Raw genomic sequence first — 25,749 nt, forward strand, 5'->3', positions numbered from 1 at the left:
TTGAAAGCTTCAAAGTATTGTCATTTAAATTATTACTGGATAACACTTATGAGTCGTTTGGTTAGCATGACAAATCATGTTAAATGTTATTATCATGAGTTAACCTGCTGTTTGGTTGCTTTGTTTGATAACATGAGGCCCGATGTCGGCCCGTCAAAGCCCGAACTGTTCATCCAAATAACATGTGTTTCGTATCAGCATTTGAGGCACCGATTATAATCATGCCTCGACTCCCGTGCCCGATACAGCATCAACATTTCCATTTTGCCCTCTATACGTGATTTGAATTTTGGAAACACCTCCTCCAATAATTCATCCCCAAACCTTGTGTGAAACCACTGCAGACACACCCTACAATTGAAGCCAGAGATTGTTACAACACTTGAGGACTCCATACCCCCACGCACAAAAGGTAGGCCAAAATTGTTGTATTATTCCCCTCTATAACAATTTGGATCGGTGTTTGTATATGGTCACAAATGCCGTCTGAATTTTGCGTCCACATCCAGGGGGTCGGCGTTAGGGATCCGATTCGTCCACCGGAATCGGTCGACATAAACATCAGCAAGTTTTCGCCCAAATTTCAGACGGTTAGTTATTGATGCTCCAGTTCATAAACAATCGACTCTTTCCATTTGTGTTTTTATTTTTTACGTGCTTGATTTTCCAGATCTCCTTTTGTGCTTTATTTTTTATGTGCTTGATTTTCCAGATCTCCTCTTGTTCTTTATTTTTAGGTGTTGAGCTTTATTATTGCTAAGAATTTTAATCTCTATTAGTAGTATATTGGTTTATAGAAATGGAAGACCAGTTTCTCTGCAGAGTAAATAGTTCTCGTTAGTATGCACACAGAGTTTGTATTGACAAGTTGTATCTGTTCATAACTTGAGTTTGCAGCCAAATTTGAGTACGTGTATGTGCATCACATGACTGTGTATTCGTTAGTAAAGTGAGTCTTTACTGAATCTAGAGTTCTCTAAAGGCAATTTTATGTTTTTGTGCCCAATATTCATGAATTTCATTCTGATTTTGTAACATTTCCTTGGTAGTTGTAATTGAATTGCTCGTGATGGCCCGTATTGTTCGTGTACCCCCTTCCGTTAACCTGATGGTGGAAGATATACTTTTTTTGTTGCGTATTCAACAAATCATCATTCTGTACTTATACTTGAAAAGAACAAGGCGTTTTACACGTCGTGTAAGAAATCACCAAGTTAGGTATTCACTAATTGAGCGAATCCCTCCACAAGTGAGGCATATGAACAGGCTCACTGCAGTTAGTGATGTCGACTGTTTTTCGAACCTCCGTATGGATAGGAATGCATTTGGACGATTGTGTATTCTTTTAAGAGACCGTGGTGGACTACGGAATGGTCGATTTGTGTTACTAGAGGAGCAAGTAGCAATTTTCCTAGGCATTTTAGCCCATCATAAGAAAAATAGACCTTCTGGATTTGAATTTCGTCGTTCGGGTGAAACCATTTCTCACTATGTGCATCTTGTACTTAAAGCGGTACTCAAGTTGCATACAATTTTATTGCCTCGGCCTGATCCGGTGACAAACAATTGTGTTGATCCACGATGGCAACACTTCAAGGTAATCTAACTTTAATTTGCACGATTTGCATTCAATTCTTGCAGTTTGTTGGTAGTAATATATTGTTTTCATAATGCTGGTACCGAATTGCAAATAGGGTTGTATTGGCGCTTTGGACGGCACTTACATAAATGTGCTCGTAAGGACCTTAGACAAGCCACGATATCGCACGCGAAAGGGCCAAATCGCGACCAATACTCTTGCTGCGTGTGACCGCAATATGAAGTTCTTATACTTTTTACCCGGGTGGGAGGGATCGGCGGGTGACTCTCGAGTGCTTAGGGATGCTGTCACTAGAGAAGGTGGATTGAGAGTAAACAAAGGTGTAAGAACAGGATACTGTGATTATTTAATCCTTGTAGTATTCATTTTTATCTTTTTCCCATTATTTACACTAGCTAAATACCCCATCGTATGTTGGCACTTTTATAGGAACTTATTATCTATGTGATAATGGATACGCAAACAGTGAAGGATTCCTTACTCCGTATAAAAACGTGCGCTATCATTTGAAGGAATGGGGAGTCGGGACCCAGCGTCCGCAAAATGCACGAGAATTGTTTAATCTAAGGCATACTAGAGCTCGTAACATAATTGAGAGGGCCTTTGCAGTGCTAAAGATGAGATGGGGTATCTTACGGAGTGCTACTTTCTATCCGATTAAGATCCAGATCCGGTTAATCATGGCATGCTTCCTGCTACACAATTTCGTACGGGGTGAGATGCACAATGATCCAATTGAGCAACACGTTGACGGAGATACACAACCTCTGGTCGATGAGGAGATTCATGGTGACCTAGAATTCGTAGATCAAGTAGAGCCAACTTCAGAATGGAACCAAATGCGGGATGACTTGGCTAACTCCATGTGGAGTAATGTGTGTTTTTATGTGACTTTTCCAAATTTAATTTGGTTAATTTTGCCTAGAATTGTCAGATTACATCTGTTATATAAGCAGTATCTTATTGTGAGGTTATTATAAATAATTACATATTTTCTCAATGTTTTTTGTTTTGTAGCGAGCCAATGTCGACGGTAACTGAAGAATTGGACATGATACCCGAGTGTCTTTGCGGCGGTGGCAGGATGAAGTTGTTATGTGCTGGGAAAGCGGCCACACACGCCGGTCGTTACTTTTATAAATGCCCAGCCGATGATAAACATTCCGGGTCTTTCTTGTGGTGCGATGACTACCATTCTCGGATAGGGGATGGCAAGCAACCGACATATGTAAAGAGTCAACTTTATCGGCCTAATAAACATATGAAGTACAGGGAGGAAGCGAAAAATAAAAACATCATCAAGCAGGGTAGTGATTGTGGGGTCTGTGGCCGCTGTCGCGTTGAAGCTCGGGTGAACCTCTTGTTGGCTGGCTTGGGTTTAGTTTTATTATTGGTTGGATTTGTGCTAGGGAAAATGGTGTAGTTTGTTTATGCAAAATGTGCAACAAAGACTCCAACTTATTATGTAGTTTTCTATTCATGAATTATGCTGTTGCTATGACATTTGGTGAATCACCTACATGCACTTATATTTTGAATTAAGTTGTTTGTAATTTGTATATTATGTCTTGGACGAAAAGTGACTTATTGACTAATATTTATGGGGTAGGTGTTGTAGCTTTTATGTTGTAGCTTCTTTTGCGGGATATGCAAACTCACTTCAATGAATCATCTCCAATCCTACAAATGGGGGATTTGATTTGATTCAACTACATCAATAGCCGTATAGAAATGAATGAGGGGTAGATCAGAGTGATGGAGTGTAAGAATTCTGCTCATAAATGAGGAAGAAGAAAGGATTCTATAAATATGAACCTCATTGGTGGAGCAACTACACAGTTATATATTTTCTCTCTTTCAACTTAGATAGCGTCAAATGGCAATGGACTCACCCCTCCAAAGCTCATTTCTTTACCGTGGAACATGGAAGCATGAAATTGACACCATCATTCTGTCCACCATGGCTCGCCTAAAAAAGGACTATGGCTGTGAGGGTTCGGTATTCCCCAGCCACTTTATTTTCGAGGCTCAGTCCGTGGTGGAGTATCATTTTGGGGTGACGTTTGAATGGTGGGAAATTGTGGATCGCCTTCACTTCTTGGAACAGCGCTATAGGACCTTCAAAGAGCTCCTAGGAATCGCAGGTACTTACTGGGATCAACCGAGCAACAAGATCATCGTCTCGGCGAACACGTGGGCAAGCCATCTCCCTGTAAGTTCTATGCGCTATTTGTAGAAAAGTTAACATTATGTGAATATTTTAAGATGATGTATGACCTTGTAATCGATGTAGAGAAACCATCTCTTCGGGGCATACCACAGTAGTGGTGACCCTGCATACAAAGAGTTACGGGAGCTGTTTGCGGTGAATGAAAGCATGCAAGGGATAGAGAGAACGTTGATCGTCCTGTCGGATTCTGTGGAGGCAGCGGGCCATTTGTGTGATGCTCCAAAGAAGAATGCACAACCCGTAGAGCCGGGCGAGGTCAACAGTGGGAACCCATTTTCTCTTGCACGACGCAAGCTCATGTTCGATGACGGAGGACCACAAGACCTTGAGTCAACAAACAAGAATGTCACCGGCCGTGTTTTACCTCGAGAGACCCCATCAAGGAGTCCAACACTCACCTATTCGTGTGGATCATCCAAGCCTGTGACTTGGTATAGGATGCCACGGAAGCCCGATATCTAGTCGTGTGCGACTGTGTAGCTTTTTTGTCATTATCACTAATCTCGGCTGTGTTTTGAGTTTACTTGGTCGGCTGGTTAGGAATATTTTAGTAGAATGTCGTAGTAAGCATGGGATTGGTGTTAGGCTCGGTTATCACAGATCTTGATTAGCAAGATCAGCCGGAGCTGTTTCCTTTTGATGCAAATGGAACAATATTAATGGAAGTCCATGTGTTATCATATTTTGATCTATTAAAATCATCTATTTCTCTTTGCTGATGTAGTGCTCGACGCAGAGCTGTAACATCTAGATTCAGTCAATAATTTTATCAAGTCGTGATCATCAATGCATTGATGATTGAATATTTGTATAGTGATATAAATATGATAAAATCTATGAAAATGAGGTTTGTGAAAATGAATGGAAAATGAGGTTGGAGAGTCTACACGAAGAATTGAGGGACGCAGCAGCAATTGAGATATATATAACTTTGATATTGTATAAGTAATTAAGAATTAAGCACACAACATTTCACTTCATCCAATAGATAATATAACATAGTTCTTGACATGCCAAAAAAGGTCAGCTACAAAAAAGCTACGCCAAAAACCACCAACTGACGTTTAAATTACAGAAATGTCTTCATAGTAGATAATATATAAAAACTAGCTTAATTAGGTCCAAAAGAACATAGTTTTTGATTACCCAAATCAACCGGCAAATGTACGTTCCACCCATTGCATGAAGCGACTCCTAATTAAGACCTTCTTTCTCAATGATGCGCCTCACATATCCCGGCTTTGAGGCGTCAGGGAGGCCGGTGAAGATTTCCAGCCTCGAGTTCTCCTTACCGATGATGTCGCAGAGGTCGTAGCGCTGAGACTCTGTCAGCTCCGGGATGTTTCCCAAATGACGGAAGATCTCTTTCCTAGCTTGGCCCAAGTCGATCTCATAACCAATACGAGCGGTCAACTTATCCAAACGTGCATTCGTTTCAGCATGCAAGTTGCTAAGGAGGTTGAGCAAAGCAGAATCATCATCACAGCTCTTGCGTTTACGAGTCATTTTTTTTGGAGCAGGAGCAGGAGGCGCATTAGTGTTTGCAGCCACGTTCTGCCCACTTTGAGCGCTGTTGTCATCAACAACTTCATTTGTGTAGCCGGGTTGGACTTGATCAGACCCTAGAAAGTCTTCAAAGCTTGGGTAGTAATCAGCACTTTCCCCGATAGATGTAAATGCCTCATCCGTGGTATTGTTAGCCACTGCCTCGCCAATACCCTCAGCAGTCCCTCCAGTGGCCCTATCGTTCCCAAATATCATCTTCCAATCATCCCAGAGAGGCCAAGCTTTGTGGCGCATGGTGCGGGCATTGGGATCTTGCTGCAATGGAAAAATGAGTGTGCGGGCGCACAAGTGAAGACATGGCAGATCAACAAATTTTAAACCATGAAAGAGTGAAGAATATACAACTATCACATACCCTCACGATTTGATCCCATTGGTCATCCGAGCAATCAATTTTGAAATCATTGTGTACGTTGAAGCCAACCCCACTACGGTCGAGTATTTTGGACAGCGAGTAGTAGTTCCTTTTCCATGTAGTAATCTTGGATTGAATGTGTGGCGTTGCCTTCAAATCAGTAGTTGGGAACTCATTTTTCAACCATTCCTCTATCTTTTGTGCATATCCACCTCGGAAGCCATTGTCTGACTTCCATCCTGTGGCAACAAGTTCCTTCAAAGCGGAGATTAGTATCAGCTCTTCACGGTCAGACCAAGATCTGCGAGGGCGGTCGCACGGGCGGAAGCTTGAGCGGCGATACTGACTGCGGCCTATAACAGAGAATCAGCATAGAGGCAAATCAAATTTGGTTAATGTCGTTGCCTACTGGATGTGCATAAATTAGGTGAAAACTGAGTGCTCTTAACCCCCAAACCTTGGGTGCATTGGCTGCCACCGGCACTAGGTGCATTAGTCCGTGCCTCAGACATTGCTATGAACAATTAAAAACAGAGACAAGTGTTACATACAATTGCCGGTGTATACGGAGACAAGAAATAATGAAGAAGAGAGCTCCAGATATGACATGAAGATAGAATGAAAACAATAATTTAAACACCCAGGTAATAAAAGTTCAGACAAAGCTTCTCACAGTGAAATCGATTTAGCAGACAAGCAAAAGCGACATACACATCAGGTAATAAAAGTTCAGAGCTTCATGATTAAAACAGAATACAGGGGCCATCAAGAAAACTAATACTCAACATTATATCAAAAGAAGCTTAGATCTAGGAGCTCTCGGCACATCAACGGGTAACTGGGAACGAAGTATGTTAGTCTAACCTGGGAAGCTGAAATCTCGAAACCGTCGACGACCTTAAGCTGCCGCCGTCGTGTGGAAAGTTACTCTCAGGAGGAAATCAACCGCGAATGAGGACAACCCAAAGGGAGGCGATGTAATCCCAAAATAAGTGGAAAATCTTAGGGGCAAAAGGGTCAGCACAAGACCAATATCTACATGCTCAAAGTTAACCAAACAATGGGATGGGATTGTTATTCATGATTGAATAGGTGAACCAAACAACTGGATTATCAAGACTCAAGTGCAGATCATGATTATAAACCACATTTGGGCCCAAATATATTAACAACCCGTCATGATAACCAAACGGACCCTAATATCATTAGCCAATATATTCAGTGGTATATTAAAAATGGAATACATGGGATTGGACACAATAAAAAAGGTTGTTATCGGTGTTGGAAGGCTAAAATAGTATGGTGTTTGTCACTATAGAGTGAAGAATGGAAATGAACCCTAATCCTAAAACAGTGCAACGATTATCGCGTGGTTGGAATATATATGTGTATGCTAAAATTGGCACAAGTAGAGTGAAATATAGGAAACAAAATCTACATGATGATTGATGAGTAGTTATATTTGTGTAAGCAAGTCTATTTGTGAATGAAATTGGAAGGCTCTTCATTTAATGATAACGAAATTAACTAACAAGAAGCACAGTGACGGTTAAATCTGAATTGTTGAATCTTAAAGCAGCCATTTTTGGATGTAAATGTTAGTACTATCAAATTTCATTCAATAAGCCTTTGGATTCAATTTTTGGATCTGAATTTTATCCTATCCAATCCAATCAAATTCGAAAATCTAAATTTTATAAAAAAATGAATTCAATTCGATCTAAACTGTGAAGTTCCTAATTGGAAAATCTGAAATCTGCACTGTAAAATTTGGTTCAATTCAATTAAGAAATTCTGAAATTGCATAAAAATATGAAAATCTAATCAGAATTCGAAAATCCAATACCAGAATATGAACAAATAAGTAGTAGTAGTATTTTATTTCGATTTAGTTTGAATCAAATTTTTGGATTTGGATTTTGATTTAGATTTAGATTTAGATTTAGATTTAGATTTAGGACATTTTGGTCGCTAGATTTAGGACATTTTGGTCGCCCCTACACTACACACATTTCTCTCTCACACATCTCTTCTTCTTTGGTGCTGGATAGCACGTGCAGTTTCTTTTTCATTCTGAGGGTTTGTGTATGGGTAGCGAAATTCTGATTCGTCGAAGAACCGATTCATGGTAAACTTATTTGTCGCTATTGACGATTTGCCCCAAATCAGGGTCTACTCTTTCATCTCAAGGATCTCTCCAATCCACTTATTCTTTGGTTTTCTGATTATGCAATCCGATCACTCTCCTCGTTGACTTTTCAGAGGAATTCGGTAAGGTTTAGTTATACGGATTTCAATTGATTGCTCCTGAAGAATTTGGGGTTTTTCTCAGTATCGATGGCTATAGATTGAAGTCTTTTGGGGGTGTAGAGATAGATGGATATGAGTAATAATTGTTTGAAGAATGGCGTTGTGGAGTCTCCAAAGGTAGTTATGATTGAGGAGATTGATGAGACGAAAGCATTATTATCGCCTTCCAACAACGGTGGATTGGCGAACAAGTCGGATAAACCTAAGAGGAAAGTTCAGTGGATGGATAAGAATGGAGATAAGCTTGCAGAAATCTTGGAGTTTCAACCTAGGTAATTAGGATCTTTTTTCTTCATGTTTTGTGTTGTTGATGCTGCTGGATTTTGGTTAAGGTTTGTTTGATTCTGCTTGAGTTTTTTCAATTTATGACTAGAAACTGATGCATATCTACTGGCTTAGAATCAGAACAGCAATGTTGTTATAAATATATAGATACATGAAGTAGGATGAAGTGATGATCTTGTTGGTGTTCAACCTTTAATCATCATTATATTGTTTCAGTTAACTGAATATTCAAGTACACACCATATGGAGGTTGCCAATATGTGATAAGGTGATCAATACACCGATTTTTTGGCCGAATGTACAGAGAATTCGAGTAACCTTTCCTTTGCTATTCAATTGGTGATGTATAGTCTGCTATTGGTTGTAGTTTCACACAGTAGTCAGATCATTAGCAGTAGGCTCTGTATTGGTGCTACAGATGGATATCTAATTGCTCGTCGTTTGCCTCATATAATGTTGAGTTCTTTTGCTTTGCAGTGATGTGAGCGACTCAGAGGAGGACGAATCAGATTCTTGCAACTGTAGGATAATGTAGATCGGATTTCCTTAGATTGTCCGCCAGTATCTTTCTGGTGGACTTGTGAGACTCCAGTTTTGTTATAACTAAAATGGCACAGCTTTCTTGAAGTATATCGCTAACCAAAGGAACGCACCGGGTTCATGGTTTCGGGATTCTCATGACTATCTGTCTGTGTATCATGTGAGTCTTCTCAGCATATAAATATTAGCATAGTGTGTGCATTGTATTCTAAAATCATGTGACTGCTTGTGATTGTTATATACTAGGAGTAGTAAAGTTGTAGGAGCATCCATTTGCTTCCTTGTTTCCTCTTGTACAAATTGACAGTTTTGTGTATCAGACTGATGTCTTTAAGCAATATATATTTGTGGAATGATAATTATTTTAGTATGATCTAAATATAAAGTTATGAAAATATATATGCATTTAATAATAAAATCTGGTAAAAATCACGTATTAAGTAAAAAAATTATTTTTCTCTAAACTATATACACTTACATTACATGCTTTATATAAAATGGAGATATTCCTGAAATAGTTAATGTTGGATCATTATCTTAGATTATAGCAAAACCAGCCACCAGTTTCTCTCTCATTCTAAAACCAACTTTATTTGTCTCCGGCCATTCTCTCTCTCTTTTAACGTATGACTAACAATATCATTATGTAAATCAGTTTCTCTGTCCCCCTTTCTCTGCCGGATTCTTGACGACGCAGATTTCCCTAGCCGGAAATTCGACCCCGCCGTCAATGGGTCGTGATTTCCGCATTAACGTTAACCACCACAGCGCCCCCTCCTCGCCAACTGCCACCACCCACCGACCGCCCACCCCCACTGATCTCCCGTCTCCATCCAGCGAGATCGAAGGCCTCGATCGCGATGAGCTCCACGAGGCGGCCTACGAGGTCTTCTTCACGGCATGCCGGTCGTTGCCGGGCTTCGGCGGCCGGAGCGCCCTCACGTACTACAACTCCTCATCCGTCGACACCGCCGACCCATACGGCTCCTGCCCCCGGGTCTCCGGGGAAGCACAACGGCGTCGGAATGGCGGTCACTAGCCATGTCAAGCGGGCCTTGGGCCTCAAGATGATGAAGAAGACGCCGTCGACGGGCGGACCAACTCATGCAGGGCGGTGCTGATGCCCAGATCCCCGAACTCGACGGCGCCAGGGCCGTCGAGCCCCAGGTTCGGATTCACGGTGCCAAACGCATCGAGGTCGTGCCGGCCACTCACGTCCGCAGAGATCATGCGGCAACAGATAAAGGTGACGGAGCAGAGCGACAATCGACTCCGGAAAACTCTCATGAGGACTTTAGTTGGCCAAGTAGGTATTTGACCATAACCGTTTAAAATCACCAACTCTGGTTAATATTGGTCAAAGCAAATTGCATGGAAAAATATAAAATTTGGTGCTGCAACTTTAAAAACATCCATAAAATTTGGTGAAATTTTGTTCATTCTGTAACTTCAAAATTCATCAGTAAAACTATAAAATTGATCTCATATCAAACAACGCTAGTGTCAATGTAATACATTGATGATGTATTTCAACGAAGCAAGACCGTTTTGTTTATTAATAGACAATGTCACTTAATTCATTAACGGTGACGTCTACGTATGTATTCAGATGGGGCGGCGGGCAGAGACGATCATCCTCCCGTTGGAGCTGCTCCGCCACCTAAAGCCATCGGAATTTAGCGACACAGTCCGAGTACCACATGTGGCAACAACGGCAGCTGAAAATCCTAGAGGCCGGACTACTTCTCCACCCATCCATCCCTCTAGACAAAATGGACGCATTCGCCATCAAGTTCAAAGAGATTCTCGACTCCTCCGACCAGAAAGCCATCGACACCGGAAAAAACTCTGCCACCATGCGAGCCCTCTGCAACTGCGTGGTGTCGCTGGCCTGGCACAGCCCCGACGGTGGCAGCACAGATTTCTGCCACTGGCGCAGCCCCAACGGTGGCAGCACAGATGTCTGCCACTGGGCCAACGGCTACCCTCTCAACGTCCACATCTACGCAGCCCTCCTCGCCTCCATCTTCGACTCCAAGGAGGAGACCATGGTGCTTGATCAAGTCGATGAGTTGATCTAGCTGATGAAGAAAACATGGTCCACTTTGGGAATCAACAGATCCATCCACAACCTCTGCTTCACTTGGGTTCTTTTCGAGCAATTCGTGGCGACTGGGCAAGTCGAGCCGGACCTCCTTGCCACATCCTTCGCCATGCTCACCGAGGTTGCTAGCGATGCTAAGAAATCTGATCGAGATTCTTACTATCTCAAGATGCTGGCGCGAGGTCTGAATTCGATGAAGACGTGGACTGAGGCAAGGTTGCTTAATTATCACCACAATTTTAATAGAGAAACTGTTGGATTAATGGAGAATATACTTCCTTTGCTCTTCTCCGTTACCAAGATCTTGGAAGAGGATGTGCCGGCCTACGTCGCTTCTAGCCAGGAAAGGGGTGATAATGGCGATGAATCGTCTGGAAATCGAGTCCATTATTACATCCGATCGTCCCTCTAGATCACATTTAATAAGGTTTGCATGAATACTCCTTCTATACCATAATATGTGTCTCACTTCTATACTCCTTCTATACTCCTTCTATACCATAATATTCCATGTCCCTTATTAAATGGTATCTTATTTTTACTTTTACTAGTTTTGGTAAATTTATGATATTAACTTGTTTCACTTATATTTTATTATAAAATTAATATATAGAAGCACTTATATTTTATTATAAAATTAATATATAGAAGTAGGACTCATGGCTATTAATTTTTCTATTAATTAGTTAAAATCCAAGCCTAATATTCTAATCTAGTTCATATCTTTTAAGATAAAGACGCGTCGGGGTTGATAAGGGACGGCAAGTGCAGGAGGCAAGCGAGCTGCTAATGAAGCTAGCTCGGAAAACGGAAGAGCTGGCAATGAAGGAGAAGGACATTTTCAGCAAGCGAGCTGCTAATGAAGCTAGCTCGGAAAACGGAAGAGCTGGCAATGAAAGAGATGGCACCCCATCGCCGCCGGAGTTGCAGCCGTGACGCTGCACAACTGCTACGGAGGTTTGTTGAAGCAATTTTTGGCGGGAAAATCGCCGATGTTGAATGATATCGTGATTGTTCTGCAGATGGCCGGGAAGCTTGAGAAGAGCCTGGTGCAGCTGGTGGTGGAGGATTCCGTCAGAGTGCGAGGACGGCGGAAAGGCCATTGTAAGGGAGATGGTTCCTTACGAAGTCGAGACCATTATGCACAAACAGCTGAAGCAATGGAGCCAAGATAGATTGTCGAAAGGGAAGGAGAATCTCTTGAGAGCGAAGCAAACTGAAGTAATTAAACCGATCAAGATCATAATCTAGTATATACTACTATCTTGGAGTAGTTGAATGTTAATTTTCATTGATGGGATATTTGCAGACATGGAATCCCAAGTCAAAACACGAACCCCACGCTTATTCAGCTGTAGAGGTGATCTCGTTCGCGAAGGAAGCCATTGAGAATTTCTTCGACATTCCCATCCCCATAACTGAGAGCTCGTTCCATTATCTCATCGACGGGGTGCAGAACATCTTCCGTGAATACATCACTTTCGTTGCCTCGTGCGGTAAGAAACATCTCAAGACCTAAAATGAACTACGCCAAACTACTTGTGTTCATCTTTTTTATGGAATCTCATGTTTCCTCTACTGATAATAGAGTTTTTAGATGAATTTTTATATTTTCTAGTATGTTAATAAGTTAGCCTTTTGGAATGAATCTTCTTAGTTTTCTTTGCTAATATATTAGTCTTTTGTGACGAATTCTCATATTTGGTCTATAACACGGAACTCTGCAGGAACGAAGCAAAACTACATACCCACACTTCCTCCGTTAACACGGTGTAGCTGCGACTCGAAGTTTGTGAAGCTCTGGAAAAGGGCTGCATGCAGCGTCGGAGTAGAGGATCTCAACCAGATCCTCTCTGGCGACGGCGGCAACCATCTCCAGCCAACGACGAGCCGCGGAACACAACGTCTCTACATAAGGCTAAACACATTGCACTACCTCGTCGCCCAGCTGCAAACATTGGACAAATCAGTCTCCATGTCACCCAAAGTTCTCCCAAACAAAAGCCTCTCCAAGAGAAAATCCCCATCCACCTCATCCCACTTCCAAACCAGTCTATCCACATTACAGCTCGCCTGCCGGCACGTCTCGGAGGTGGCCGCGTACCGCCTCATATTCCTCGAACTCTGTCCTCTATGGCAGCCTCTACATCGGGGGCGTAGGCAACACACGCATCAACCCGGCCCTGAGAGTCCTCAAGCAGAACCTCACCCTCCTTTGCGCCATAGTCACCGAAAGAGCTCAGCCTACGGCGCTCAAGGAAGTGATGAAGGCCTGCTTCGAGTCATTTCTCATGGTGCTTCTAGCCGGCGGAAACAACAGGATGTTCTGCCGGCTAGATCACCCTGCAATTGAGGAGGACTTTGACCTCCTCAAGTCGTTATTCTGCACGATCGGAGAGGGTCTGATCGTGGAGGACGTTGTCGAGAAGGAGTCTGAGGTGGTGCAGGGGGTGGTTGCCCTCATGGGGCATCCGACAGAGCAGTTAGTCGAGGATTTCAGTAGCGTTGCTACTGAAACCTGTGGACTAGGCGGCGTTGGGTAGAAGATCCCCATGCCGCCTACCACTAGAAAGTGGAACCACTCGGATCCCAACACCATATTGAGGGTGCTTTGTGCTAGGAAAGATCGAGCTGCTACTCATTTCCTCAAGAAAACATTTCACTTAGCTAAGAGAGGGACTGGCATTGGGATTATTTGAAATATTTCTTTTCACTTTTTTTTTCTTCAATTCATAAACACCACAAATCTAGTTAGAGTGCCGAATGTAAATAAATTTGCTTTATTCTATACTTTTCATGTACTTTTGTAGTTGTATGTCGAGAAAAAAGATAGAGGTTGGTAGAATTTTGTTTCTTTGTTTACTTTTTTATTTGTCTCAATTATAAAGTGTAACAACACTAATCTGAAACATGTTGTCTTGATCCCTCGAGTTCTTGCGTAAGCACGCTCATGGAATCCGAGACCTCTGCCTTGTATACGTAATACCTGACGACAAGGAGGAAGAAACCAAAGTTGACGAGGTTCAAGATGGCGAAAAACGCGTAGTAGTAATCAAGATGCGACGCATTGAGGTTATTCCTTATCCACCCTTGATGGTTATCACCTCCAGTGATCCTGGTGACAGTCGAGAGCAGGAAACTGCTGAGAAAGTTTCCTGCTCCCAGGCTGGTAGTGGAGTATGAAGTCCCGAGGCTCTTCATGCTCTCTGGCGCCTGGTCATAGAAGAACTCAATCTTGGCAACCTCCAAAAACGCGTCCGCAGTTCCCATCAGCACGAACTGCGGTAGCAACACAAAGATCGACAACGGGACCTGATTCCCATTCTCGACCAGGCCGTTCGCCCTGGCAACCTGTAGCCTGTGCCTTTCGGTCAAGGAGGCAACGACCATGATGACGATGTGGAAGACCATGCCGATGCCCATCCGCTGGAGGAGGGTGATGCCTCTAGGGTTGTTGGTCCATTTCCGGATGAGCTTCATGAAGAAACGGTCATAGAGGACGACGGAGATGAGCATCGAGAGGGTCACGAATCCGGCTAGGCTGGCCGGAGGGATGACGAAGGTGCCGATGTTTCGCTCGAGGGTTGTGCCCTGCTTGATGAAGAGGGTGCCTATTTGAGCTATCATTGTGCTTGGCACTATTGTGGCTATCAAGATTGGAATCATTCTTAGCATTTGTTTGGTTTCTTCTACTTGAGTCACGGGGCATAGCAGCCAGGGGCTGGTTGAGTTGCTTTTGACACATGCTTTGTTAAGAAATCTGCATCAATTCACCAAAGAAAATTATGAGTGGTGGAGAAAAGAATTATGCCACCATACATATGACTATTTTGTTACAAAGTGTACACAAAAGCAAATTGGTGAATTGCGCCTAATAAGTACTATAAGTGATTTCTTTTAAATCTAGTCCTTTACACAAACCAAATTTGGTCAAATTCGCCCACAACTCTAAAAAATAAACCGTAAAATCATGAATTTTAATGGTTTCTTAATTTTTTCACGGGATCTAATTCGATTGAAATTGTATTTAATGTGGCATTCGAAAAATTTTCTAAGATAAGACCGCCTATGAATTTCATCATTTTTCTCAAAACACATCACAAATAACTTAATAATGTCATCAATTTGAATGCGACAAGTCATTAACGTATTACAAATAAGAAATTAGAATATTTCTTCATTGAAAATTTGGAAAAAATGTTAAAATTCATAGTTTAAGTTTGATATCGTAAAGTTGCAGGACGGACCGAGACTTGACCAAAATTTATGATTTTTCCGAATATTTGTCCTTTATAAACACTAACCTCAAAGTGGGGGTGGAATCAATCCTGTATTTTCCTTTCTTAGCATAAACCTCCAAATCAAGCTCAAACAACTCCTTAGGATCGGCCGGGACGGGCAGGCTCCAGTTTCTAAGGGCAGCCACAATGACCCTTGCCATCCTCGTGAAAGGGCTGCCCGCGGGTACTTTGTGCCTATAGAAGGGCGTTCCCGCCAAAAATATGAGAATCGAAATAGTAAGCCCAATAGTGGGGAGCCCATAACCGAGAGTCCAGCCCACGTTGTCTTGGATGTAAACCAGCACCGTGTTAGCAAACAGTGTCCCAAAAAATATGCTAAACATCCACCAGTTGAAGAAGGACAACTTCTGGGCCTTCTCCTTCGGCTCGAACTCGTCGAACTGGTCAGCGCCGATCGTCGATATGTTGGGCTTCGTGCCGCCGGTGCCCAGCGCCAGTGTGTATAGGGCCCCAAAGAAAACGCCTAGTTGGAGTGTAGTGGGCTTTTTGCAGTTCAGCCCACTTGGATCCGAACATGGGCTGGGCTTTAGTGGATTGATTGATACTGATAGAGTTAGGAGGGACATCCCCTGTTATTAAGGGTAATTAGATTTGATTAATTCAAACAATCATATTACAAAATGAATTGATTTGTACAATTGATAATTAGCACTAATAATTACTGTTTTGAAAGACTAATGAATTCTGAGACCATAAGATCTAATAACAAACCAACCAAAGAAAAAGGGAAACGAATCTTAGTTCCTTTTTAAGGAATCTTAACTCTTTACCTAATATGTACTATTAAAAACTATTTGAAGAAAGATTAAAGCTACTTGGCTGTCATGATAGGAACATATTCGTAACTTAATGATAAAATAATTAGATGATGTTAAATGCTAGACAAAAAAAAACTTAATTGAAAGACTAGAAATTTAATGTCGACCATAATATATTATGACCAAATAGCACTACTCTATAAATACTGAAAAGTTTTGTGAAGTATTATGGCCATGAATTTGTGGACGGATCTAGTTGAAAATGCTATTGTTTTGGTAAAATGCATAATGATATTATTGTTCAATTAGCCTAAAAGTAATTCATTTATTGCTGATGATTATATACATTGATAATAAAAAACAGTTTGACCATTTTTTTATACCTAAAAGTATTTCATAATTAGGTTAAAGAAACCTCATTTGTTAAATCTATTACTACTATTTTTGTTAGGTTTAGATTGTTAAATCTAAAAGTATTTTCATTCATTCGCCCTATTTTTTTTTATCAATAGAGTGATTTTTTTAAAGATTAATATACAATAATATGGTTAATTAATTAGACTGTGTGGATTGCATGAGAGAAATACTAGTTTTCATATAAGCACCACAATTTGTGAGTGACTATCTTTAACTAAATGAAGACTGAGGACAGATGAGATATCTAACTAGTAGTATTAAATTTATGTGACTATTACAGCTGCTGCATAAATATGATTGGTAGAGCAAATTATTGCACCAAAAATTGAATCTATTAATTTTTCAGCAACTCACATTGAAAAATAAATTCGAGATACCTAATTGTTGACTTGACTCCAAAACCAACTTGCTTATTTTTCTAATTAAATATCATACTCGAAAACTGCACTTGACTTGGAAAAATGAAGTCCTTCACACTTGACAATACAATAAGATAGTAGTAATGAATTAGCAAAATGACACAAAATGTGTAATTGTAGCAAGTAAACATACCGAAAGGTAAATTCCAGATGCAATGAGGAAAGTCGAGTAACGACCCAAGAGTGCGTCGGCAATGTATGCACCCAAGACCGGAGTCATCCAAATGGTTCCGACCCAATTGGTCACATTGTTGGCTGACTCAACTGTGTCTTGATGCAATTTCTTGGTCAAGTATATGAACATATTTGTGGATATACCATAGTAGGCCATACGCTCAAACACTTCGTATACTGCATCTCAGCAAATAACCCTTTATTTAAATTTTATTTTAATTTTAAAATATGCATTTTGATCAATTTTTATAGATATTATTAACCCTTAAATATATATATATTATGTCCATTTGGTGTGTATCTGTTTTATTCATAATTGCCTATTCCCTGTTGGTTGGGAGACTTATAAATAGTTATTAATTATTGGTAGGTAGGTTTATACCACTTATTATTATCCAATTAATGATCATAAAAGAGATCATGTAAAGATGGAGTAGATCTTACTGCCAATTAATTGACCTATCAAAGGATCTGTTTTTCTATATAATTGCCTGTTGGTTAGGAGGCTTATAAATAGTTATAAATCATAGGCCGATTTGTAGTACAACTTATTATTGGTCAATTAATTATCACAAAAAAAGCTCATGTAAAGATGCACACCTTGTGCCAATTAATTGACCGATCAAAGGGTCTGATTTAGACGTATCTTATAACCTTTTATTGATAAAGCAAAACATGATTTAGTTTCTTGTCGATTTCATTTAGCAATAAAAATGCAATGACATGTCTAACTTAACTTGTGGAACTTCAAGTTATATATATGTATAAATATTTAAATATTCATGGTGGGCACAAGTCAAATAAAATAGCTGAAAAATTGACGATACTTCAGCACACACGATCTTTAAGTTAATAGTACTACTATATCACCTTTTAGTGTCTTCCCATATATCACTATCAATTTCATCTTCCTTTTGTTTAAACATTATTGATTAGGATTTATTTTAAGCAAGTATGATTTATTTTTATATATTTTAGTACTACTATTTATTTATTTTTCAAATGTCTTGGTAATTGGTTACTCCATAACTAGGATATATATGAAACTTTTAAGCATATTATTAAACCTCAATATTTATTAGGTAACAGTGAAACGAGATTCATATCAGTGAACAAATCAGAATAGAAAAAAGAGAATTCTATTTTTGCACGAACTACTAATTAAAATTAATACCGAAACACTTAAAAAATCAAACAATGGTCCAGAATAGGGAAATTAGTGGTCTATTAAAAGAATCCAAAACTTAGTAGAAATAAATGGTCGAGGAAAGGAGTTCTATCAAAAAGATGAAACCTTTTGACACATCTTAAAATGGTGGAAATAACCATAATCCATTTAAATTTCACGAAAATATGTATAGTCTCATCCATTTAAGTATATTCCATTTATAAATTGGAGATTAGCCAAATTATAGTGAAGTTCCATCTCCAAACTGACTCACTAAGCGCTTTTACTACGTGTTTTCAACAAGAGACAACTCAAACTCACATGTGAATATCTTTAACAACTTCATACGGGAGTAAGAAACGAGATAGAATATACGCAAGGATTACCGACGACGAAGAAACAAGCAGTCCATCCACCCCTCTTTGATCTAAGAACAGGATTTCCTTTAAGATCAACTGTTCCATCTTCTGTGTATCCATTGCCCTTTTCTTCCTCCATTTTTCAACCTCACTTTTGCTCTCTATTTTCCTTCTTCACAAATGTGTATGAAACCTTCGTGGCTATGACCCTTTTATTGGCTTCTACTACTCCTACTGACAACTGACAATATATCTATTTTCTACGTTAGTTAGTACTACTATAAGACAACAATTTTATTGGAGCTAAAGCAGCTTTTATTGAATAAAAATTGAGACTTTCTCAAAATTGAAAATAAAATAAATACTTTGAAAATTAGGATATTGGACTTGTGGGGGCAAAACAAATTTATATATATATTTCAATTAAGACTTAGTTGCGTTCCATGCCATCCATGTCTTTGACTATCAGACTGATATTAGTCATTTTCCATCCTAGATATTTTTTACTTATATTATTATCAAAAATATGTGCTGCAACCTGCTGTCCCTTTATTTTTAGTGTTTTTTGGATGAGAATCTTCTTTTAAAAATTAAAATAGTAAGTATCTTATTTTTAAAATTGAAGCCAAATATTTTGTCTGACTTTTCCGAGTAACGACGTGGAAATAATTTGCATCTTACTTTTCAATTTTATTTTTCGACAAAAGCATCTTATAATTTGGTTAGTGTGAGTAATGGATCGAAATTTGACTTAATCGACTAGGACACCACCTAAAATTAACCATCTTCTTCTTTTTTTTTGCAGGTTTAATTATTTTTTTTGTATTTAAACTCGTGTCGATCTACTATTACGAGATTTGAAAAATATTATAGTGCTATATATTAAATAATTTCTATACAAATTAGAAGTCAATCCTTATCCAAATAATACCAAATTGTATTTACCAAGAAAGAAGGATCTATCGTCTTCGGGGTTACTACTTACTGCACAATTTTAATCATTATCTTCATTTATTTCACTTTTTCATATATAGCTGCAAAAAAACAAAATTTAATTGGAAATTAGGGCATTAGTTTACCATCCCATATCCATCCACTTTTAAAAACTTGCGTCCTTTTCTCATTCTTTGGTTATCCATTAATAATTCACAATTATGTATATACTGGATATTCTAATTAAATATGTATATACCATAGGTCAACGACCTATATATGTAGAGTTTTAATTTTTTTAACAAATTGAAATAAAGTTTGATATGATTATACGATTAAAGTCCGGCTTAGGCGGTGCCAAATTGCCAATCTCAATCACTCCAAATGTAAGAGTGTTGATTCTATAAAAGTAAGGATGTACACACATTGTTATTGTTACGTATCTCAATTATCATATTTCACCACATTTCACAATTCAATAAAAAAAATCACAACCACAAAATATCGATTAGGACTAGATATATTGGGCACCTACTAGTGGAAAGAAAAAACTCACCACTTGTGTCACGCTAGCAAAAAAACAATTTTGAAAAACCTTTTTTTCCATGCCATAGTAGTACAATCTTAACCATACTATTTTGTGGGTCTCACTTGTTAGTACTTTTTCAACCTAGCTACATATATATACATATAAATTTTTTAATCAATTTATATATAATTAAATTAATAAATAAGAAAGTTAAGGAAACCTCCAAAGGTCGAGTTGACTGAAAGTCGAAAAAAAAACGAAAAGGAAACTATTGGAGCAATTTAATTATAATTGATAAATATTTAGCATATATATATTGACCTATTGCTTGAAGAAGTTTGGGCATTCAAATATCAAACTACTAGATAATGTAAAGCCAGCCACCCCTTTTCGTAGAAAAGATGGTCAATTTTTTTCCAATAAAGAAAAAGATCGATAACGATTTGGCCAGATATTATTAAATAGAATATGATATTTCTTGAACAAAAAATCTTCTATCACTTGATTGCAAAGTGCAAACTCCATAACTATTGACTATTGTGCTGTGCCTTCTTATAAAAAATAAAAAAAAACTAGTAAGTTACTGTTTGGCCAAAAAAAACTATTCTATTAGGGCATCCGCAGTGGTGCGGATGTCCCGACGGAATTCCCCGCGGAATTACCAAAAACACCTCCTGCCACGTCATACGGACTTCTCATTGTACTGCCACGTCATACGGACTTCCCACTGCACAGTGGCGGAATTCCCCCGCAGAATTCCCGACGGAATTCCCACATTAAAAAAATCACAACTTCACAAATTAAACAAGTTCCGAAAGTAAACAATTTACGTAATTAAAATTTCAACGAAAATAAGAAAAAAATTCTATTAAAATAAGAAAAGTACATTTCACCAAATAAAAAATACATTTCAATAATTAAAAACTACATCAACGACGACCCCTACGCTGCCACACTTCTTCAATAATATCGTTCTGGAGTCGAACGTGGGCTTTTTTTGGCGCATGTCGGCAAATGCACGGACTCGACGCAATAAAAAAAACGAAATAAAGCAGAATTCCGCGCGGAATTCCGCGGGAATCGACGCAATGGCGGAAGTCCCTGCGGAATTCCGCTTAACGCCGCGGACTTGCGACGTCCTCAGCCCAATTCCGTATCTGTGGCGGGCACGCCTAATGGCAGACGTCCGTGAGAATTCCGCGCGGAAGTCCGCCATTGCGGATGCTCTTAATCATGAAAATCATTAATCTATGCTATTTCAACTACATATCATGTAAACATTCTCAAAATTTGTGGAAGCATTATGTAAATTTTGCAAATAGGAAATCTTAGCAAGTATCGATATAGGCTTATAGTAGTAATTAAAGGGCAGTCGCAACCACTTACAACATTTGGCAAGGCCAGAGGCGTAGGCATGGGCACGGATCGTACATTGCGTGGGAGTGAGGATTGTGCCACATGCGCGGACTGGTCCAAGCAACATGGAATCGACCAATCTGTGGTATAGGCCTAGCCCGGATTTGTGGCCTGCGTTGTGAGTGCCTTAAGTTGTTCTAGCTCTTCCCGCCCGAGGAAGCCTTGTAGTAGCTTCTAGAAAGTGGTGTCTTACCTTGTTGAGAGAAATCACAACCTCTTTCATGTTACTTCTCTCACTTGGTGACATGGCAAGACACCCCAAGGCCACCTCAAAAATGGACAAGATGCATTGCACCTTTGCACCTAAATGTTCATCTTCTCTAGATAACAAACCAGTCGCCGCCACCGCTTCAATCTCTGCATTTTCTTCCATTGCCTTACTTACCCACTCTTTCAACCTCATTTCCTCGTTGAACATATCATCTGTCGGCTTCTTCCTCGTAAACATCTCCAGTACCAGAATGCCATAGCTGTACACATCCCCCTTCGTCGACACTTTCCCCTCTGATCCATATTCTGTTGCACGTTCGTCACAGAGTCAAACAAAATGTTACTCCTAAAAGACTGAACTACAACAAAGATTTTTTTTGTAGTTCACTCAATGTTAAAACCTAAATATTTGAAAATAATATCACCACCTGGTGCCATATATCCAACCGTAGCCAACGTGACCGTGTGCCTCACAGCTTCTCCTTGTTCGAAAAGCTTAGAAATTCCAAAATCAGATACACGAGCCGTCATATCTTGGTCTAGCATGACATTGCTCGGCTTCAGATCACAGTGAACAACAGGGTTCAAACCGCCATGGTGAAGATACTCAAGCGCGACCGCAACATCAATTGCTATATTCAATCTCTGCTGCAAATCCAAGCAGTAGTTATGCGAATACAACCATTTCTCCAAACTCCCATTAGGCATAAATTCAAGAACCAGCCCCTTAAAATCTACGTTGCTGCAGCAGCTAACGACACGAACCAGATTCCTGTGACGGACACTGCTCAGTATCTCACATTCCACTTCAAAACTGCTGAAGCTCTTCTCCAACTCTTCATTGAAAACCTTAACTGCCACGGTTAGGCCATCAGGAGGAAGAATCCCTTTGAACACCGACCCGAAGCTTCCTCTCCCCAGCAGATTAACCTGACTGAAGCCGTCTGTCGCCTCCAGAAGCTCCCGGTATGATACTCTTCTCCAAGCCAAAACTACTGACATCTCATGATTATGTTCATTCACTCTGTTTCCCCGCCGCCTCAACACAAACCAGATAGCGACAGCCGCTGCTGCAAACACCACAGCCACCAAAACATATTTGATCTGTTTACCACGTCGGACTCCTCTGCATGGAGGCACTTCAAATCGAGACACGCCGCAGAGTGCGGAGTTCTGCATGAATGATGATGCTGACATGTTAGAAAAGCAACCTCCCGTCGGAATCTCCCCTTCCAGTCTGTTACGCGATACATCAAACTGTTTCAGATATCTGAGTGTCTCTAGTGAACTCGGGATCGATCCTGACAGATTATTATTCGAAAGGTTTAGAGACAGCAAGCCTCGTAGATTCTGAAGCGACGGAGGAATGCTTCCTTGAAGGTTGTTGTGAGCCAGGGACAGAGTCTCTAAAGACTCTGCCTCTCCGAGCGAGCTTGGGATATCGCCTGAGAATTGATTCGAGGAAAGATCGAGATCTACGAGGACTTTAATGTTCTGTATCTCCGGTGGTATCTGTCCGGTTAGCATGTTGTTCGAGAAGTTCAAACTCCAGAGATCAATGAGTTTCCACAAATTTGGCAATGAACGAATGAATCTGTTGGAATCTAAGAAGATTCTTCGAAGCGACGTCATCTCCCCCAAGCATGAAGGTACTTCACCACTAAGCATGTTGTTGCTCAAGTACAAGTCTCCCAATCTAGTCATATGGCAAAGATGAGATGGTATCCTCCCTTCCAATTTGTTTATTTCAAGATATAATGCTTCTAGATTCTGTAATTTCCCTATTTCTATTGGTAGATACCCTCTTAACTCATTACTATCCAACTCTATTGCTGTTAGGCTGCTAAGGTTTCCGAATCCAGGTGGGATCGAGCCCTTGATGCCGCAACCAGATGCTCTGAAGTACTGCAGGGAGGCAGATAGATTCCCGACTGAACGTGGGATGATTCCGTTGAGTTTGTTCAATGAGAAGTCTAGCCTCCCCAGATACTGGCAGTTCTGGAGAGACGAGACGAAACTGAGGTCCTGACCCGGAGATTCCCCTGTTAGATGGTTTCCTGCCAATATGAGTGTATTGAGGAGGCGAAGGTTGCCAAAATCGGGTACAACACCTGTGAAGGAATTGTTGCCTATCTCTATAAGAGATAGTTTAGAAGCATTTCCTATGTAGCTCGGGAACGGCCCAGTGAAGCCGTTGCTGTTTAGATACAACAACTCGAGATTAACCAAGGAAGATCCCATGGCTGGTGGGAGCTCTCCGCTCAGCTTATTGAACGCGAGGTTCAGCTCGACTAGTGTAGAGATATTGAAAATGGAAGGAGGGACGGAACCGTTGAATCCATTGTAGGACATTGTAAGCCTCTCGAGGTTAATGTGATAAAATAGTAGTACATTTAGGACAACATACCAGTCAACTTGTTCTCATTTAGAAAGAGAAACCTGAGCTGGCTCATGTTTCCAACTCTTTTAGGCATGGGGCCTGTGAGTAGGTTTTCCGAGAGCTGGAGAAGCCGAACCTTACGGCAGTCAAGTAGGCCGAACAAGCTTTCACCGGTGAGATTGTTACTATTAAGAAAAATCACCTCAAGATTAGGAAGATTAAGCGTTGGTGGAACTCTTCCTGAGAGGCTATTGTAACCAAGGTCTATCTCTTTGAGAGAAGACATGTTGAAGATGAATGAAGGAATCTCCCCAATGAGTGAGCTTTGTGCCATGCTCAATATTTCCAATCTTGATAGATTGCCTATCTCTGGTGGTATACCTCCTGCAACATACATACGTGTTTTAAGAAATGTAATAGATCATTATCAAAAATAGTAAAGCGAAATGAAAGATTTTATTGTGAATATCTATTTTTTTGGCAAAATGAGACGGTTTATCGCGGACGGGATGGTGATGGTGTACCTTGCAAGTTATTTGTCCCAAGATACAAGTTCTTCAGAAGGGTCAAACTAGCAATCCCCGCCGGTATGCTTCCATTGAATTGGTTACGCGAAAGGGATAAGCGCTGCAGCGATGTGCACTTGAAGAGTCTCGACGGGATCAAACCAAAAAGTTGATTAAGAGAGAGAAAAAGGCCTTCCAGTCGGGGAAGATCATGTATCACAATCTTCCCCGACAGGTTGTTTGCTGAAAGGTCAAGCATTTCCAAAGATGACATGTTGAAAATGGTGGACGGTATTGATCCCGTCAGCTGGTTATACTTCAAGTCCAACGATTTGAAGCGGGAAAGGTTACCGATCTCTTTTGGAATATTGCCGGTGATCGCGTTGTAAGAAGCATCAAGTTTCTCGAGGTTCGAAAGGTTGAGCAGATTTGGAATGACACCGCCAAGACTGTTGTTCTGCAGGGTGGCTTCTTTTAGTTGCGTCAACGCGCCAAGCCATGGAGGTAAATCTCCGGTGAAGTTGTTGAAGTCGAGGTATATGTTTTGTAGGAGACCTAGGTTAGACAGTTCACGGGGCAGGTGGCCCGTGAATCTGTTGAGGCCGAGGTCCAAGGATCTCAGGAAAGAAAGGTTCCCAAGATGTGGAGCCACGGTGCCTCCTAGGCTCGCATTGTAGAGACTTAAGGCCGTGACTCGCCTTCTGGCGCCGCAGGAAACGCCATACCAGCTGCAGACAGAGGCAGAGGCGGAGGCGGAGGCGGAGGCGGAGGCGGACCAATTTCTTGTGATTTTGTCAAGAGGGTCTGAAGTGATTCTTGATTTGAAGGCAAGAAGAGCTTCTGCATCAGTTGACAAATTGGTTGATGCATTGGCTGAGAGTAGAAATAAATATGCATAAAATTGTAGTAATATCACATCTGAATAAGTGAAGTGAATGAAAGTTGTTTCCATCATGATAGAATTTTTGCCTTCTTCAAAGTTTATTTTATTCATAATGAAGAAACTTGGCGCATAAGGTCTATAATATCATGATTTATATAATGTAGTCATTAAAAACGATGAAGAAATTTACTAGTATATGATTTATAAGATTTGAATTAATAGTTTGATTGCACCGGTAGCGGCTGAGTCTAGTAAATGCTGGTCCATTTATTATTCTTGGTGGGGAGCATCCATTCATTTTCAGTA

At 40.4% G+C, this 25,749-nt stretch overlaps 6 protein-coding genes and 1 pseudogene across 7 annotated transcripts; 3 read left to right on the forward strand and 4 right to left on the reverse strand.

Annotated features, from left to right (window-relative positions):
* The first annotated feature begins 45 nt into the window (after positions 1 to 45).
* LOC121802092 lies at positions 46 to 3,178 on the forward strand. 2 transcript variants are annotated; one of them, XM_042201660.1, is made up of 6 exons: positions 46 to 412; positions 510 to 590; positions 1,050 to 1,597; positions 1,695 to 1,920; positions 2,030 to 2,475; positions 2,618 to 3,178. In XM_042201660.1, exons 3-6 carry the CDS (start codon positions 1,070 to 1,072, stop codon positions 2,639 to 2,641), a joined length of 1,224 nt encoding a protein of 407 aa, XP_042057594.1. In that variant the 5' UTR covers positions 46 to 412; positions 510 to 590; positions 1,050 to 1,069; the 3' UTR covers positions 2,642 to 3,178. The 2 variants fall into 2 exon arrangements, with proteins under 2 accessions (XP_042057594.1, XP_042057593.1); XM_042201659.1 differs by having other exon boundaries at positions 2,030 to 3,178.
* A 1,601-nt stretch (positions 3,179 to 4,779) lies between these two features.
* LOC121802094 lies at positions 4,780 to 6,943 on the reverse strand. The gene is made up of 4 exons (XM_042201661.1): positions 6,616 to 6,943; positions 6,209 to 6,265; positions 5,752 to 6,104; positions 4,780 to 5,651 (listed from the first exon to the last, which is right to left on the reverse strand). Exons 2-4 carry the CDS (start codon positions 6,261 to 6,263, stop codon positions 5,025 to 5,027), a joined length of 1,035 nt encoding a protein of 344 aa, XP_042057595.1. The 5' UTR covers positions 6,264 to 6,265; positions 6,616 to 6,943; the 3' UTR covers positions 4,780 to 5,024.
* A 717-nt stretch (positions 6,944 to 7,660) lies between these two features.
* On the forward strand, positions 7,661 to 9,245 carry LOC121803679. Its single transcript, XM_042203316.1, has 2 exons — positions 7,661 to 8,333; positions 8,824 to 9,245. The coding sequence occupies exons 1-2, from the start codon at positions 8,128 to 8,130 to the stop codon at positions 8,879 to 8,881; spliced, it is 264 nt and encodes an 87-aa protein (XP_042059250.1). The 5' UTR covers positions 7,661 to 8,127; the 3' UTR covers positions 8,882 to 9,245.
* On the forward strand, positions 8,919 to 13,694 carry LOC121803680 (annotated as a pseudogene).
* A 132-nt stretch (positions 13,695 to 13,826) lies between these two features.
* Positions 13,827 to 18,927, reverse strand: LOC121803677 (protein NRT1/ PTR FAMILY 5.2-like). The gene is made up of 4 exons (XM_042203314.1): positions 18,614 to 18,927; positions 17,019 to 17,236; positions 15,295 to 15,860; positions 13,827 to 14,750 (listed from the first exon to the last, which is right to left on the reverse strand). Exons 1-4 carry the CDS (start codon positions 18,723 to 18,725, stop codon positions 13,889 to 13,891), a joined length of 1,758 nt encoding a protein of 585 aa, XP_042059248.1. The 5' UTR covers positions 18,726 to 18,927; the 3' UTR covers positions 13,827 to 13,888.
* A 2,085-nt stretch (positions 18,928 to 21,012) lies between these two features.
* LOC121803676 (receptor kinase-like protein Xa21) lies at positions 21,013 to 24,027 on the reverse strand. The gene is made up of 2 exons (XM_042203311.1): positions 22,103 to 24,027; positions 21,013 to 21,980 (listed from the first exon to the last, which is right to left on the reverse strand). Exons 1-2 carry the CDS (start codon positions 24,024 to 24,026, stop codon positions 21,592 to 21,594), a joined length of 2,313 nt encoding a protein of 770 aa, XP_042059245.1. The 5' UTR covers position 24,027; the 3' UTR covers positions 21,013 to 21,591.
* A 40-nt stretch (positions 24,028 to 24,067) lies between these two features.
* On the reverse strand, positions 24,068 to 25,512 carry LOC121802858 (probable LRR receptor-like serine/threonine-protein kinase At4g36180). Its single transcript, XM_042202553.1, has 2 exons — positions 24,579 to 25,512; positions 24,068 to 24,438 (listed from the first exon to the last, which is right to left on the reverse strand). The coding sequence occupies exons 1-2, from the start codon at positions 25,510 to 25,512 to the stop codon at positions 24,068 to 24,070; spliced, it is 1,305 nt and encodes a 434-aa protein (XP_042058487.1).
* Positions 25,513 to 25,749: the final 237 nt, after the last annotated feature.

Source organism: Salvia splendens, chromosome 5 (assembly GCF_004379255.2).
Source record: "Salvia splendens isolate huo1 chromosome 5, SspV2, whole genome shotgun sequence".
Classification (NCBI taxonomy): domain Eukaryota; kingdom Viridiplantae; phylum Streptophyta; class Magnoliopsida; order Lamiales; family Lamiaceae; genus Salvia; species Salvia splendens.